The sequence below is a fragment of the Phodopus roborovskii genome, unplaced genomic scaffold (genome assembly GCF_943737965.1).
Source record: "Phodopus roborovskii unplaced genomic scaffold, PHOROB, whole genome shotgun sequence".
NCBI classification, from domain to species: domain Eukaryota; kingdom Metazoa; phylum Chordata; class Mammalia; order Rodentia; family Cricetidae; genus Phodopus; species Phodopus roborovskii.
In genome coordinates this window covers 2153572-2170020 of record NW_026125278.1, presented here as the reverse complement: position 1 = coordinate 2170020, position 16449 = coordinate 2153572, and the positions used below count along the sequence as shown (strand labels likewise).

At 40.4% G+C, this 16449-nt stretch overlaps 2 protein-coding genes across 2 annotated transcripts in view; one reads left to right on the top strand and one right to left on the bottom strand.

Moving 5' to 3' along the window:
* The window catches only part of LOC127229429 (guanylate-binding protein 1-like), a 109312-nt gene that overhangs the window by 44572 nt on the left and 48291 nt on the right, over positions 1 to 16449 (bottom strand). The window lies entirely within an intron of this gene.
* Positions 4920 to 16449, top strand: part of LOC127229633 (uncharacterized) — a 35573-nt gene continuing 24043 nt past the window's right edge. Inside the window, exons 1-9 of the mRNA XM_051194700.1 lie at positions 4920 to 4983; positions 6788 to 6993; positions 12201 to 12328; positions 12675 to 12784; positions 13212 to 13408; positions 13711 to 13953; positions 14482 to 14762; positions 15384 to 15596; positions 16331 to 16433. Coding sequence (XP_051050657.1) covers positions 6804 to 6993; positions 12201 to 12328; positions 12675 to 12784; positions 13212 to 13408; positions 13711 to 13953; positions 14482 to 14762; positions 15384 to 15596; positions 16331 to 16433 — 1465 coding nt within the window. The 5' untranslated portion in view covers positions 4920 to 4983; positions 6788 to 6803. The remainder of the gene's footprint in view (positions 4984 to 6787; positions 6994 to 12200; positions 12329 to 12674; positions 12785 to 13211; positions 13409 to 13710; positions 13954 to 14481; positions 14763 to 15383; positions 15597 to 16330; positions 16434 to 16449) is intronic.

Genomic DNA, 16449 nt, shown 5'->3' with positions numbered 1-16449 from the left:
ACCGTTGGGCCTATGGCTCAGGCTTCTTATTTGGATCACTCTGTCTTAATTATTAACCAACTTATATTAATCTGTCTATCTCCACATTGTCTTGGCTTACTGGTGATGCCCGAGTCTCTTGCTTTCCTGGCAGCTACATTGTGTCTCTCTGGTGACTACTTCTCTGCCTTTCCTCTTCCCAGAATTCTCCTAGTCTGGTAGCCCTGCCTATAATTCCCGCATGGCTACTGGCCAATCAGCATTTATTCATCAACCAATAAGAGAAACATATGGTCACAGCATACAGAAGGACACTTTCCCATCAGCTGCTGACACAGAGTTGGGTTTCTCTGTAGATAATTATGTTAAAGTAATAAGGAACCAGAATCAAGGGCTGAGTGTGACCGATCTTAGACAGGACTCCATTGTCTCCCTAGACATTGCCTGAGAATCTATAAGAAAACTGTTGAACTTTGTTGGTAAGTAAGGGCTCAAGGTCCCTAAAACAATTGGCCACTGCCAATGCTTTTGGTTATCTATTAGAATTAGACAGTAATACACTATTACTGAAAACACCTTACACTCTGGTTGCAGGACACAGAAAAAAGAAGTTGCAAATGACCAGAAAACCTCTTGCCAGCTACCTACAGCTCATTGCGAGAAGCTTGGTGGGAGGCTGGAGGGTGGCGGAGTATCACCAATGGTTACGTTGGTATATGGACCCTTTCTGCTATGATGGATGGTGGAAGTCATTCCCAGCCAGAGGTTCACTGTCTCATGCCCCAGGGGAATAAGAAAAATGGACTAGGAAAAAATGAAAACACATTCCTGAAATTGGGGAGAGGGTGTCCCTCAAGGATGGAATTCTGCCACGCTGCCCTGCTCAGTAAGAACTGTTCAGCAACCTAGATAAGGACTGAGGTTTCTTTGTTGTTGTTTTTATTTTTTATTTTTTTGAGGTTCTTTGTTGGACTTTCATTTATGCTGCTGCCTTTTGTCACACATATTCCTATAAAGTGGCCTTCTAAGTAACTCCAATAAACTCATTGGCCCAACTAAGCTGGCCTTAAGTGATAAAATTTTCTTGGTCTTGCCAACGATGACTAAATATCTGTTCATGTCTCCCAGGAAACATCACATAATATTATGACTTGTGATTAATCATGCAGATAATTGCAATCTTGTTCCTTATTACCTCCAGGGCGTAACCCTCTCAAAAGAGGCCAATGCTAGTAAAAAATATTTTTATGTAAAGGATAGTAAGCTACTATTCTCATACCTATGAAAAACAGCCCAGGACACAAGCCAGGAAGCCTAACTGCTAGATTGGGTTCCATTCCATCTCAGATAGATAATTCTTTCTTTCCTAGAAGCTGCCCTCTGTATTTCTGTCTATGCTGAATATTCTTTTGTGCAGGCATTTGTCTGTAGGGTGTGTATGTACATATTTATGTATGTGTATTTGAATTCATAAGCAGGTACACATGTCCTTGTGTGCATATGTATATGGAGACTTGAGGTTGACATAGCTTGTCTTTTCTTCTTCTTCTCTCTTTTTTTTTTTTTACTAATTCTTGAATATAAGATAATAACCAACTAAAAAATGAAGCAGACTTTAAAATATTTTTATATTAAAATTTAGTAACATTGGGGCTAGGTGTGGTGGCCCAAGTGTTTAATCCCAGCAGTGAACAGACAGAGGCAGGTCAGTACAGCATCAGCCCGAGTTTCTTGGTGAAATCCATTCCTCTGTGTGTGTGTGTGTGTGTGTGTGTGTGTGTGTGTGCGTGTGTGTGTGTGTATGCTTACATATGTTTATAACACTCTTCCTCTCCTCCTCTAATCCTTATACTTCTCAAATTGATTGCCTCTTATTCTTTGTTTTTGATACACACACACACACACACACACACACACACACACACTCACATTCTCTCACACACAGCAGTTCTTTTTTATTTAAATTAGAAACAATCTTATTTTATATATCAATCCCAGTTCTCTCTCCCTTCCTTTCTCCCATAGCCCCCCCCCCCCCACTGACCCCTGCCCCATCCCTCTTCTGCTCCATAGAAAGGGTGAGGCCTTCTATGGAGGAATCATCAAAGTCTGTCATATCATTTGGAGCAGGGCCTAGGTTGGGATAGTATCCCTCTATAGGGAATGGGCTCCCAACGTCCATTCGTTCACTAGGGATAAATGCTGTTCCATTCCTGGGGCCCCATAGATACCAAGGCCTCCTAACTGACACCCATGTGCAGGGGGCCTGGTTCTGTCCTACGCTGGTTTCCAAGCTGTCAGTTTGGGATCCACGAACCCCACCCCCTTGTTCAGGTCAGCAGTTTCTGTGAGTTTCTCCAGCTTGGTTTTGAGCCCTTTGCTCATCACTCCTCCCTCTCTATCACTGGATTCCAGGAATTCTTGCTCAGTGCTTACCACACAGCAGTTTTAAATAAACCATTCTACAGAAAGGAATGTCAACAGAGAAAAAGGCAAAAGAGCAAACATGTCTCATGCACTGATTTGGCACAGGCTGTGCTTTCAAATTCCCTTCCACCCCCCACCACCACCCCATTTTGAGAAATCCCTGTCCTCTTCTCCTATAGGCAGGAACTAAAAGATAATTAGGAGCTTGAGACTGCCCCTTTTCCTTCCTTCCTTCCTTCCTTCCTTCCTTCCTTCCTTCCTTCCTTCCGTCCTTCTTTCCTTCATCCCTCCCTCCCTTCCTTCCTTTTTGTTCAGATGAAATTATTTACTAGGAAAAAATATTTTCAATTTTACCCACACAGTAGCCATCTTCTTTAATATGAAAGATTGCCAAATGATTTTAAGAAATAAGTACTGATGTGATGTCATAGGAAAATCAAGGAAATTTAAACATTGATTCACTCAGAAGTTCAGCAATACTAAACAAGATATCAATTCAAATCCAAGAACACATTAAATTTATATTCTTCTCAAACCAACTTGCCTTTTTTCTGATTGTGTGCTCAGCCAAGGGCAGACTACTGAGGAGGGGGGGGGCTAGGGAGATAGGGCCTAGACTGAGGGGGCCTAAGGGAAAGAGGTCTAGGGGAAAGGGGGCCCAGGGGAAAGGGGTTCTAGGGAGAGAAGGGCTTAAGGGAAAGAGGGCCTAGGGAAGGGAGTGGTCTGATATTCATTTTGGAGACAGTTTTATTTGTTTTGTAACTACAGAATATTCTGTTCTAAAGTCACCTGAAAGATGCTACCAATGACTTCAGAAAGAGACTGAAGGAGGGGACAGCTTATCAAAGAGTGATGTTCTAGAAGATGAGAGCCTCACCTCTGCAGCCACCTTGCCTTGACTACAAGGGCATTTGCAGAGTCTTTCATAGATATTTTATCTCAAACCCAGGTACATGTACCAAGTTAGATCACCAGTCAGTTTTTCACAGGGCCTGGCAATCCCCCTCTTAGGCATATACCCAAATGATCAACATCCATGCAATAAAGACATGTGCTCAACTATGTTCACAGCAGCACTATTTGTAATAGCAAGAACCTGGAAGCAAACCTAGATGCCCCTCAACTGAAGAATGGATAATGAAGATGTGGCACATCTACACAATGGAGTACTACTCTGCAGAAAAAAATAATGGAATCTTGAAATTTGTAGGCAAATGGATGTAACTTGAAGAAACCATCCTGAATGAGGTAACCCAGTCACAAAAAGAGGAACATGGTATGTAATCGCTTATATATGGATTTTAGACCTAGAGAAATGGATCACCTAAGAGTCAGTCTTTGTTTTATGTTTTCCAGGAAGCTTCCTTTTAATTTTGACCACTCCCATAATAGGATATACACAGGGCAAAGGCCAATGCATTTCATCTATGACACAGTAAGTTATTAAGGTGAGCATGGTTTGGGGAGAAAACAGGACAAAGTGATAAAATCACAGTTATCATTAGAGAAGAAGAGAGAAGAAAACTTTTAACTCAGGATGGAGCATCAGTTGTGTCTTAGAAATTCGCCTATTTTCAGAATTTGCTTGGCATGCAGCTGTCTAGAACCATGGTTCTTAGCCTTCCTAATGTTGTGACCCTTTAATACAGTTCCTCATGTTGTGGTGACCACAACCATAAAATTATTTTGGTGATGCTTCATAACTTTAATTTTACTAGTTTTGTGACTCATAATGTAAATAGCTGATATGCAGGATATGTGACCCCTGAAAAAGGATCATTTGACCCTGAAGAGGGGTTGAGAACCACTGGTCTGAGTGTTTATTTGGGGCTGATAAGTGGCACAGGCACCTTTAGGGACAAAGCACTTTAAGCTTGAGGGAAGGCTTACTTCAGACGTCCACATCTTCAGCAGGCTCCTTCTCTCTGTACCCCTCAGTGCTACAAGAGAAATAGCAGGAACTATATTGAGACTCTGTGGGACTCTGATATCCTTACTTCCCCAGAAAATTGTTCAGGAGGTTCCTAGGTTGGACCCTAAGAAATCCACAAGCACCCTGCCCCGATTCTGTAATTGTCACTTCCCTAATAGGAAGTTAGAAAGTTCCTCATGGAGCAATGAGAGACCTCAGCCTGACTGCAGAGCATGAGTACCAGGTGCTGGGTGCCGACGAGGCTGGAAGACACAGTTTCCTCCATCATCACGTCCAGAGTAAACCTCTAGTTCTGGAGATTAGAGTTAAAAATAATAAGCTGTCTCATGACTGTGCTGTTCCAAACGGCAGCATACATGAAAACTATATTCCAAGTCTATGGAAGGGCATTTTAAACAGAATACGGCTCAAAGATCTCTTCACGTGTAATATTTGGAAATTCTTCATTGAAAGCCCTTTATGTGACTGTTGATTCCCTGGCTGGGCTGGGTGGTTTCAGTTTCAAAGCTCTTTGACCCACTGTGAAGATTGCTGGGATTTCCAATACCCTGTTGCTGGGGGGAAGTCCAGAAAGTCTCACAGGACAGCAAGAGGAAAAAATAGAGCCGAAGGAGAATTTCCACCCACACTGCGGTCAAAAGCCGGTAGGAGAGACTGTCTTCTCTTTTCAGTGTTCGCCCCAGCTCTGGAGAGCCCTGGGGTCATAAGCTGGGCAGGGGCGAGAAGGTATTGGTGAGGGTTAATTAATTTCTTAAAAACTACTGTAGATAAGAATGTCTGCTCCTGGGCCTGGGCTGGAACATGGCATTAGACAAATTCTGTGTGCTGTTATCAGGGCAGCTAGTTTCTAAATGTCACTGTTGGGCTTACTTGGAGTAAGAGACCGGGAGACATGCTGCTGAAACAGGGCAGGGCGATGTGCTCCGGGATTGTCTTCCTCTGTGTTCACAGTGGAGGAGTGTTTTCCACATCCTCTCCAGCATGAGCAGTCACTTTTTTTTTTTAATCTTAGCCATTTTGTCAGGAATAAGTTGGAATTTTTTTTGTTGAACATTTCCCTGATGGCTAAGGATGCTGAGCATTTCTTTCGGTGTTTTGGAGCTCTTTGAGATTCCTATGTTATGCATTTTCTCTAAAGAATCTACCCGATTTTTTGACTGGATTATTTGCTTTGTCAATGTCTACTTTCTTGAATTCTTTAGTAGTCCTGAGGATGGAGGCTTGTGCCCAGGAAATTAGCACAACTACATGTGTGGAAGGAATAAACAAACATATTTTAAATGTTCTGGGAATTATCCCAAGGGCATATATCAAACAAGGACACTTCTATTTATAGGGATCATTATTCCTTATATAAGTAAATGAATAAATTAGTCAAAATTACTACAAATAGGGGGTAGAAAATAAATTCTGCACCCTATTTTATTTTCCGCTTAGTGTCTAATTGTTTTTTTGGATTTTATTGGGAACTTACGTTTTTATTTCTTTCAATGTTTTTATTTAGTCTCATACAATTTTCTCATTCTTGTATGTAGCACATTTTGATCATATTCCCTTCTATCTGCCCTCTCTTCTCAAGTATGGATGGGGCTTCAACATCCTCTTCCCCATCTATGATGGACCCAAGACAGATGTGCTCTATCCACTGCAGGTCACTACCACTACTGTGAGTTCAGGAGTAGAGAACTGTGTCATGTCCAGAAGACAGTGTTTCACATTCTCAACTCAGGACTTTTCTGTCCCTCTATCCTGTGTTGTTCCTTGAGTCTTGGGAAATAGTGACCTAGCTTTCCAATTTAGGGCTGAGAATTCAACAGTAGTCAATTGTACTCAAAGTCACTTACTGTCAGCACTTTGTCCAGATGCAAATATCTGTAGTAACTATTCAAAAGGAAGCGTCTCTGTCCAAGGTGGAGAGCATACTAATCTATGGGAATAAGCACAAAAATGTAGAAGGCAGTTTGTCAGTTTGTCAACATTTCCATTTATAGTAAAACAGTGGAAGTTTTGGCCCAAGAGCATTTGACCTAGTAGCCATGAGCCTTGATCACATTTATAGTACTAAGCATGAATTTCCTCTCATGGATCAAGCCTCAAGTCTAATCAACAAGAAGCTGACTATTCCATGCCTGCATAGCACTATTGTGTCAATGGGTATATCATATCTGTGTCAATGGGTATTGGATCTCACAGAGTTTTTAGCATAAAATTTTTGACAAGGAAAAATTTTAGTGCTAAATTGACTGGAATGTTTGAGTAGGAGAGCAGCACAATGATAAATCATTGCTTTGACATTTTACATAAAATTCTTTTTAATAGTTTTATAACTTTCTCAAAAAAATAGGTTTTCACTCACTTTGCTGACTGATACAAACAAAACTAGAGAATTTTAGTTCTTTGCCTTCTGGGTGCTAAAGAATAATTCAAATTAATCCTACTTGAATACAGGAGACAACCCTGAAAAATGGCCTCAGAGACCTACATGCCAGGCCCCACGTGCTTGATTGAGAATGTAAAAGGAAAACTGACACCTAATCAGAAAGCCCTTGAGATTCTGTCAGCCATCACACAGCCTGTGGTGGTGGTGGCCATTGTGGGACTCTACCGCACAGGTAAATCCTACCTGATGAACAAACTGGCTGGAAAGAACACAGGTGAGTGCCTATCACGGTTAAATAAGAATCAGGATAAACAAATAGGCCGAATAGATGTTTATTTAGGGAGAAATAACTTACAACCTAGACAGATGAACACCAGGAAATTCAACCCGATCCTTTCCTGTCCAAGTCACCCCAGCAAGAGAGCTTTTCCCGGCTCTCCCTCCGACTTCCTTCCACAGGTCACTTCCACCCATGGCTCCACCCTCCCAATGGGCGTGGTCAGTGCCACAGAAGGACTATCTCACTACAATTCCCCTTTTAGTCTAAAGAAAAGATTTAGGCTTAATACAAAACTATATACAAAACAGTGAATAACAAGTGTGCTCTAAGAAAAGGAAAATCGAGAACAAAATGACCTACATATCTAGTCCTAGGGTGAAGGCATAATGGAGTTTACAATAGAGTTGTCCTAAGCTGGAAAATGTAAGTCTAGTACCTAATATATCTAACTAGGAAGAGAGAATAATAGTTATGATAGTTTAATCTTTAACCTCATCAAGACCTGAGAAGGAAAATAACAATACTAGAGTAGACAGGAAGTGCGGATGGACAACTTCCAAAAGGTGCAGCAAGGACAGAAACAGCAAGCCACTTGGACAGTCACCCAAGGTCTCACAGCAACGTTGGTACACCCAGTTTTGGCTAAGGCCAAGAGAACTTGACAGACCACAACAATAATAGGGAGGTAGAATGGCTGTCTTACCCTGACTTGGCAAGGTCAAGCAGTCTTTTATATTTGTCTCCCGTAAGCACATAGGACTGTATGTCCAAATCAGTGGTCAAGGTGGGGGCAATTCTTTGCCCAACAGGCCATTAGCTGAGGCAAGAATGAACTCCAGCAGGAGCAACAACAGTGTCCAACATATTTTTGGGAAAGTACACGGTGCTGTCAGGAGCAACAGTGTCTCATGTCAATGGAGTACTAATATTAAAACATTTAAATGCCATGTTGTGTATGTCTATGAAGTGATTGAAGATTAAGCATCTATATCTGACTAATCTCATAGGTACAGGAAACATGAGTGAAGATAATCTGTAATACTCAGGAACTTAGCTAAAAAACTGATTAAAACTTTCCTGAGTAAAGCAGGAACAAATACTTAAACGATATAACTATATACATATACATACATATAAATTCCTAAAATAGAGGTAGAGTAGAAATGTCAAGACAAGAGGTAGAACTATAAAGGGCAGCATGATAAATATCCCAAATTGTATCAATATACAAATGTCTTGAATACTAGAAAAATATACATACATAGAATATGGTAAAAAAATAATGTGCATAAAACATCGTAAGTGGAAAGATTTAACACAATATAAGAATACATAACAATGTAAGCTGTAAAATACTATCTCATTCTTACTCAAATTCTCAAGAAAATAGGCTAATCTACTTATATCCCATCTAAACCATACCTTTCCCAACCATTCCCTATTCCTGTCTAAAAGATAAACTTGAGTGTAAGCATCACCTTCCATACCCAACCCTAAATAACTAAAACCAACCCAAAGACAATGACTATTATCCCAAAATTCCAAGGGTAGGGAAAGGGGGCATCATTATCTTAAGGTTATGGGCATGGTCAGTGCCACAGAAGGACTATCTCACTACAAGTGCCACCAACAAAACTGTCCTGAGTCCCATCTGTCTCCTTACATCATCAGTTTCTGGCATACAAATGTGAAGAATTTAGTATTTCAGCCGCAGTCCCGTTGGTTGGTTGATTGTTTAGTTGCTTCAAATCAAGCTGTCTTCGAACTCATGATTCTCTTCCTTAGCCTCTAGAGTGATGGGGATAAGGCCCTTGCAGCATCACAAGTAGCTCCTAGTTTTCCTCTTTTTTTTTCATTGTACAATATCAGGATTTATTGTTTAGCACCAAATTTCCAAGCCAAATTGCTTTTCTGATTTTGTTGATTTGAATGTTCTCTCTCTGATTTTTGGTTGGTTTGGATAAAGGTTTGTCTATCTTGTTGATTTTCTTGAAAACCAACTCTTTGTTATATTGATTCTTTGTATTGTTTTCCTAGTTTCTACTTTATTGATTTCAGCCCTCAAACTGATTATTTCATGGTGTCTACTTCTCTGGGATGAGTTTGCTTCTTTTTTTCCTAAGGTTTTTAGTTGTGCTGTTAATTCTCTAATGTGACTATCCTTTGTTTTCTTCATATGGGCACTTAGTGCAATGAACTTTTCTCTTAACATTACTTTCAAAGTGTCCCATAAATTCATGTATGTTGTGTCTTCATTCTCCTTGAATTCTAGGAAGTCTTTAATTCTTTCTTTATTTCTTCCTTGACCCAGGAATGGGGCAATTGTGCATTGTTCAGTTTCCATGAGTTTGTAGGGTTTCTTCAATTTGTGTTTTGTTGAATTGCAACTTTAAAGTGTGGTGGTCTGATAAGATACAGGGGACTATTCCACTTTTTTTGTATCAGTTGAGGTTTGTTATGTCGCCTAGTATGTGGTCAATTTTAGAGAATGTTCCATGTGGAGCTGAGAAGAAGGCATATTCTTTTGTGTTTGGATGGAATGTTCCATAGATGTCTGTGAAACCCAATTGGGACATAGCTTTTGTTAGTTCTTTTGTTTCTTTGTTAAGTTTCTAACTGTTGGTCCTGTCCAGTGGTGAGAGTGGGGTATTGAAGTCTCCCACCTTACATGTGTGAGGTTTTATGTGAGTTTTGAGTTTTAGTAGCATTTTTTTTTTTTTTTTTTACGAATGTGGGTGCCTTTGTATTTGGGGCATAGATGTTCAGAATTGAGACTTTGTGGTGATGGATTTCTCCTGTGATGAATATGAAATGACCGTCTTCATCTCTTTTGATTGATTTTTGTTTGAAAGTCTAACTTGTTAGATATTAGAATAGCCACACCTGCTTGCTTCTTGGCTTCATTTGATTGGAAGATCTTTTCCCAACCCTTTACCCTGAGGTGGTGTCTGTCTTTGAATGTGTTTCTTGTATGCAGCAGAAGGATGGATTCTGTCTTTGTATCCATTCTGTTAGCCTGTGTCTTTTTATAGGAGTTAAGACCATTAATGTTGAGGGAAAGTAAGACCATTGATTGTTAAATTTTGTTTGTTTTAGATTTCTTGTTGGTGATGGTATTGTGAGGATATTTGCCCTGCTTTTTCTTTTGGGTACTGGTAAAGTGGGATTATCTATTGTCTATGTCTTTGTGAGTGTAGTTAACTTCCTTGGGTTGGTGTTTTCCTTCCAGAATTTTCTGAAGGGCTGGATTTGTGGATATGTGTTGTGAAAATCTGGATTTGTCATTGAATACCTTTTTTTCTCTGTCTACAGTGATTGAGAGTTTTGCTGGTTATAGTAGCCTGTGCTGGTATCCGTGGACTCTTAGTATTTGTAGAACATCTATCCAGGACCTTGTGGCCTTGAGAGTTTCCATGGAGAAGTCAGGTGTAATTTTGATAGGTCCTTTATATGTTAACTGGACTTTTCCCTTCACTGCTCTTAATATTCTTTGTTTATCCTATATGTTAGGTGTTTTGATTATTATGTGGCAAGGGGGGGTCTTTTTTTTTTTTTTTTGGTCCAGTCTATTTGGTGTTCCATATGCTTCTTGTACTTTCATAGGCATGTCCTTCTTCAGACTGGGAAAGTTTTCTTCAATGCTTTTTCTGAATATGTTTTCTGCACCTTTGAGCTGGTCTTCTATGACTATTATTCTTAGGTTTGGCCTTTTCAAGGTGTCCCACATTTCCTGGAGGTTTTTTGTTAAGGATTTGTTGGATTTAAGATTTTCTTTGGTTGATGAATCTGTTTCCTCTAGTTTATCTTCAGTGCCTGAGATTCTTTCTTGGATCTCTTGTATTCTGCTGGTTATGCTTGCATCTGTAGTTCCTTATCATTTACTCATTTTTTTTCTATTTCCAGCATTCGCTCAGTTTGTGTTTTCTTTGTTGTCTCTATTTCAGGTCTTGAAGTGTTTGTATTGTTTCTTTCATCTCTCTCTCTTTTTTTTTTCTTGTCTTCCCTTACTTTCTATAAGAGTTTTGCTCATTTCTTGTATTTTATGCTTGGTCTTTTCCTCTATTTCTTCCAATTTTTTGTTTGTTTTCTTCCATTTCTTTAAGGGATTTTTCTCACATCATCGTTGAGGACCTCTGTCATTTTTATAATGTTATTTTTTAAGTCATTCTCTTCTGCTTTATCTGGTTTGGTGTGCTGGTGTATAGTCCCTAGATTCTGGTGGTGTTATACTGGTCTTTCTATGTTTTGGTATTTTTTTGTATTGCTGTCTTCCTATTACTCCTTCCAGTGGGTGCAGGTGGAGTTTGTCTCCCTCTTTACCTTACTCTCCCAGTGGTGGTAGGTGGGTCAGGAGTTCAATGTCTGCAACTGTGGATGACCCAAGCTCTCTTGGAGGTCTCTTCTCTGGCAGAGGGCTGGTGATATGGTCCAAAGATTAGGCAAGTGCAGCCTCAAGGTGTTCCTGCATGGATAGGTGGGTCCAGTGTTCTCAGAGCAGGAAGTTCCACAGAGGTGGATGGTTTGTTGGATCCACACTCTGGCCATAATGTTCTAATGGCACATAAAGTGTCAACGTGGGTTCTGAGATTCATGGCATAGTTTTAGCTGTGATGCTGTAGAAAATCAAAATACCAAAAAAAAAAAAAATCAAAATACCAATTACACTCTTCCAACATATGACAATGCAGAATAAAAGTTCCCGTTCCAAAGATAAAAAGGATGGTTCAAAAGACCATACCCAAAAAGAATGAAGCCCAGGAAAAGACTAAACCAAGCTTCACATCCAGCAGCCAGAGTAGGTGGAAGATTCATATAGACTCCAACAGGTGGTTTAGATATGCTGCCATCCATGTCCTCCATCTCAGACTGGCTACACTCAGTGCCTGTAGCTTTTTTCAGTGGATACCACACATCCCGACATCTGCTGCATCCTTGAGTATTAACTGCAGCTTATTCCTCACCTTCATGCTGTATTCACAGCATTCTCAGGAATTCAATCTGCCTCTGCAACTTTGCTGCAAGACTGAGTGGATGTTTGCTTCTTGTATGCTGAATGACTGGAAACTTCTTATCTCTTCTGCTGAAACTTTGGTTTCAGTTAGCTGTTCTCCTGGCCTTGAATATGCTAATTTTATATACACTTCTTGAAATACATGCTACTAGTAACTATATTCCTCTCTTTTCTCTTCTGTGCTTTGCAGGGTTCTCTCTGGGCTCCACGGTGCAGTCCCACACCAAAGGAATCTGGATGTGGTGTGTCCCACATCCCCAGAAGGAAGGCCACACCCTAGTTCTACTTGACACAGAGGGCCTGGGAGATGTAGAAAAAGTAAGAATTGAGGGCTGTTTGCAATTCATACCTTCATGTCTTACATTAGATAGCTTTTAATGTCATTTCATTTATATTTACCTACCAGCTGTCAAAGTTTAGCTAACAGAGTTGAGGAAACAATTTACAAGGACCCTAGAAGTGTAATTTGGTTAATACACAGTGTTCATGGGGCTAACAAGAGGCTAGCAGCAGTAATAAGAATCATTGTAAACGGAAATGCATATAAAATTGTCATTTTCTTTGGAAATTAGCATTCAAATTTGGATCATGAATATTATATAGGTTTTTCTAATTTTTTTTCTAGAAACACTAGGTGATCATACTCTTGTGCTCTGACTTCCAGGGCGACAATCAGAATGACTGCTGGATCTTTGCCCTGGCTGTACTTCTAAGCAGCACCTTTGTGTACAACAGCATGGGAGCCATCAACCAGCAGGCCATGGACCAGCTGCAGTATCCTTTCTGTGATGGAGAGCATAAATACACACACACACACACACACACACACACACACACACACACACACACGACAGAGAGACAGAAGAGAGACAGAGAGAGTGAGAGAAAGTGAGAGTGAGAGAAAGAGAGACTGAAAGACCAAGACTCTTCTGCTAATAGGACAGTGGCCTATGTATCCTGTAGAGTTAAATTATGTATATGTATGTACACACACACACACACACACACACACACACACACACACACACAAAACACACAGATACACACACACACATATTCAAATGCAGAGGGTCATGATAGTGGCAATGTCATACACCAGATGATAATTGGGTCACAGAAAGGCCATACAAAGTGTGGGAATGGATGAGACTAACGAGAGGATTTGGAACAGGTGTATTCACCTTCTTCCTTAGCTTCTTAGTTATGTGGCAGAGCTGACAGATCGGATCAGAACAACATCCTCACCTCATAACAATGGGGTCGAGGACTCAGCTGAGTTTGTGAGCTTCTTCCCTGACTTCGTGTGGACTCTGCGGGATGTGACCGTAATGCTTGAGGCTGATGGGCAAAGCCTCACAGCCGATGAGTACCTGAATAATTCCCTGAGGCTCAAGCAAGGTACCTGGATTGCTATTGAGAAATAGAGAAGATGCATTAATAGTCACTATTTTAATTTCTATACTATTTCTAAGAAGCAGTTTTTGGTATCTGTCTCAATATGTCAATTTCAATGATAGTGTTCCCTGGTGATAGAGACATGTCTATTCTGTGATCAGACTGTTTCGCTCTCCCTCTTAGGTTGTGTAGAGATGCACAGCACCAGAAACATGGATCAAAGGGATCATTTATTAGAAGAAATCCTTAAGCGACACATTAACACCAGGCTAACTATGTGCTTATGTTTTCTTGACTTTCTCCAGGCACCAGCGAAGTAGATAAAAATTACAACCTGCCCCGACTCTGCATCCGAAAGTTCTTCCCCAAGAAGAAATGCTTTGTCTTCTACCCACCCACTGAGTGGAAGAAGCTTTCGGAGCTTGAGAGCCTGCATGATGATGGGTTGGATTCTGACTTTGTGCAGCAGGCAGCAGAATTCTCTTCCTTCATCTTCAGCTCGTCCAAGGCTAAAGCTCTCCCAGGAGGCGTTGAGGTCAATGGAGCTCGTGAGTCTCCTGCCCAGTCCTACTTGATAGCTTTACAGAGTATACTCTGGTGATAACACCTACATACTTCATTTTTGACAGTTTTTCCAAGTTCTAGGTATCCTAAACTAATTTAGGGGTATGAAAATATAGGCTAAAGCAAAGTGGCTCTATCCATATAATTTCTCTACTAATATGTGCTTGCATTGCACAATTTGGCATCCAAAGCCATGTATGTCACTATGTTGTTTAAATGTAAGTTGATTTTAAAGAGTACAGATTCAATGCACATATCTACATTTTGACAGCAAAATTGCTATATAAAACTAGTGCCTAATGACAATGTGAGCCACAGATGCAAAACATTTTGTTTAGCTAAAGTTCTGTTTGACAATAGTGAGGTTAGCTAAATTGAAAATGCACACTTGCTAGCAGGCTTATTCATGCTATGGAAGAGTGTATTAATTATTACTGGACATACTAAGAACTATGGAATATGGAGACTAATTCACTTTCAAACAAATGTCATCACCTGTTTTTCAAATGTAGGGCTAGAGAAACTGGTGCTCACATACATCAATGCCATCAGCAGTGGGGATCTCCCATGCATGGAGAATGCAGTCCTGGCCTTGGCCAAAATAGAGAACCCAGCTGCAGTGCAAAAGGCCATCGCCCACTATGACCAGCAGATGAGCCAGAGGATGCAGCTGCCCACAGAGACCCTCCAGGAGCTGATGGACATGCACAGGACCTGTGAGAGAGAGGCCATAGAAATCTTCCTCAGGACTTCCTTTAAAGATGAAGACCATTCATTTCAAAATGAATTATTGGTAAATTTATGTCATATTTAAGTGGAGAGTGAAATTTATGTCATGTTTAACTGGATGGTGAAATTCAGAATATTATAATGAAATACCATGCATTTATTTTGAAAATCACTTGTTACTAAATGGTAACAGTCATCTTTTAACAATCATTAAAAAGAACTTTCTTATTATGGACTCAAATTATGAAGCTTTTGAAACAAATTCTGTATTTTATATTTGCATACATGTTGTATATTTACAATCCTTTTCCAACTTGCACACATATAAGAGATGATTGGAGGCTCCAGTTTGATAAGATGTCTCCTGTCATCATAATGATTTACTGTCAAACTAAACCAGAGCAAAGAAACTTGGCCAGGCCAATATTGTATCACATGTATTTCCTTTATGGTGGTGATTGGTTTGCTTTGAGATGGAACTATTTCAATCGCGTGTTGTAAAAGTAGGTCTGATTGTGCTAAACACCCTTTAGATGGGCTGGCTGCATGAGAAAATGCAAGATGAGGGGAAAAGACGAGGCTCTGCCATAAGTATGAGGAGTCTTCAAGGAGAATTGCCTCAAGTTCTAGCTTCAACTAAAGCTTTCCTGTTACGCCTGTTTTGCTTCCTATTTTTGGACTAAAGGCCCAGCTAGAAAAGAGGTGGAAGGACACATGTAACGAGAACGTGAAACTATCAACAGACCAGTGCTCAGAGTTACTTCGGAACATCTTCAGGCCTCTAGAAGAAGCAGTGAAAAAGGGTGCTTATTCTCAGCCAGGTGGATATCTTCTCTTTGTGGAGGAGAGAGAGAAGCTGAAGGAAAAGTACCTCAGCGAACCCAGGAAGGGGGTACAGGTAATCAAGCTTTGTCCATTAACACTGAGAGGCTACTGGTGTGCCTGCTTGGAACACCAGTGTGACAGATGGCAGTGAACATGGACGTGGGGTTTGTACACTGGGTGCTCAGTTTCTAAATCAATTAAAAACTGCCAAGGGAGTCCATTAATGACATCAGATGTGTCTGAGTGCTCATCAAAGGCAGTGCATTAAAATAGCATGGATTAGGAGGTAATCCATAGTTACAGCTAGACATTTGATGTTACAAAGGACAGAGGTGCAATGGTAGTGGCTTAAGTACAAATGATACTTCCTGATTTAACTTTCAAGATGGCTTTAAGAGAAACAGGATCTATGAGTTCAAAGGCCATCTTTTCTCTTTACTAGGTGTTACCTTTGCATTCAAGTCTCTCCTGCTCTGTTTCAATTCCTCTAATTTGCTTTTCCCATAAAGGCCTCATTCTTGAGCATCTTCAGCCAACGTGAAACCATAGTTTTAGTGTTTCAAATAATGGAAATGGCTCTTCATTTGAAGAGCAGCAACCTTCTTTGTTTCAATGTCCCTATAACTTCTTACCAGACTCCTTCTAGAAGGTTTCAGAATTGCCTTTGTGGCAGCACATGACAGGAAGACGTGAGCTCCAGAACTACCAAATACAAGCATTGCTTCTTGATGACAAGATGACAGAGACAGACAGAAACAAACACTTATACCATTTCCTTCTATTAACATGTGTTCTTGGGACTTCAAGGCTCAAGTGATTCTGCAGGAATACTTACAGTCCAGTGCAGTTATGGCTGAGGCAATTCTACAGAGAGACCATGCTCTCACAGTAAAACAAAAGGAGATTGAAGGTAAGAACTGGACCAG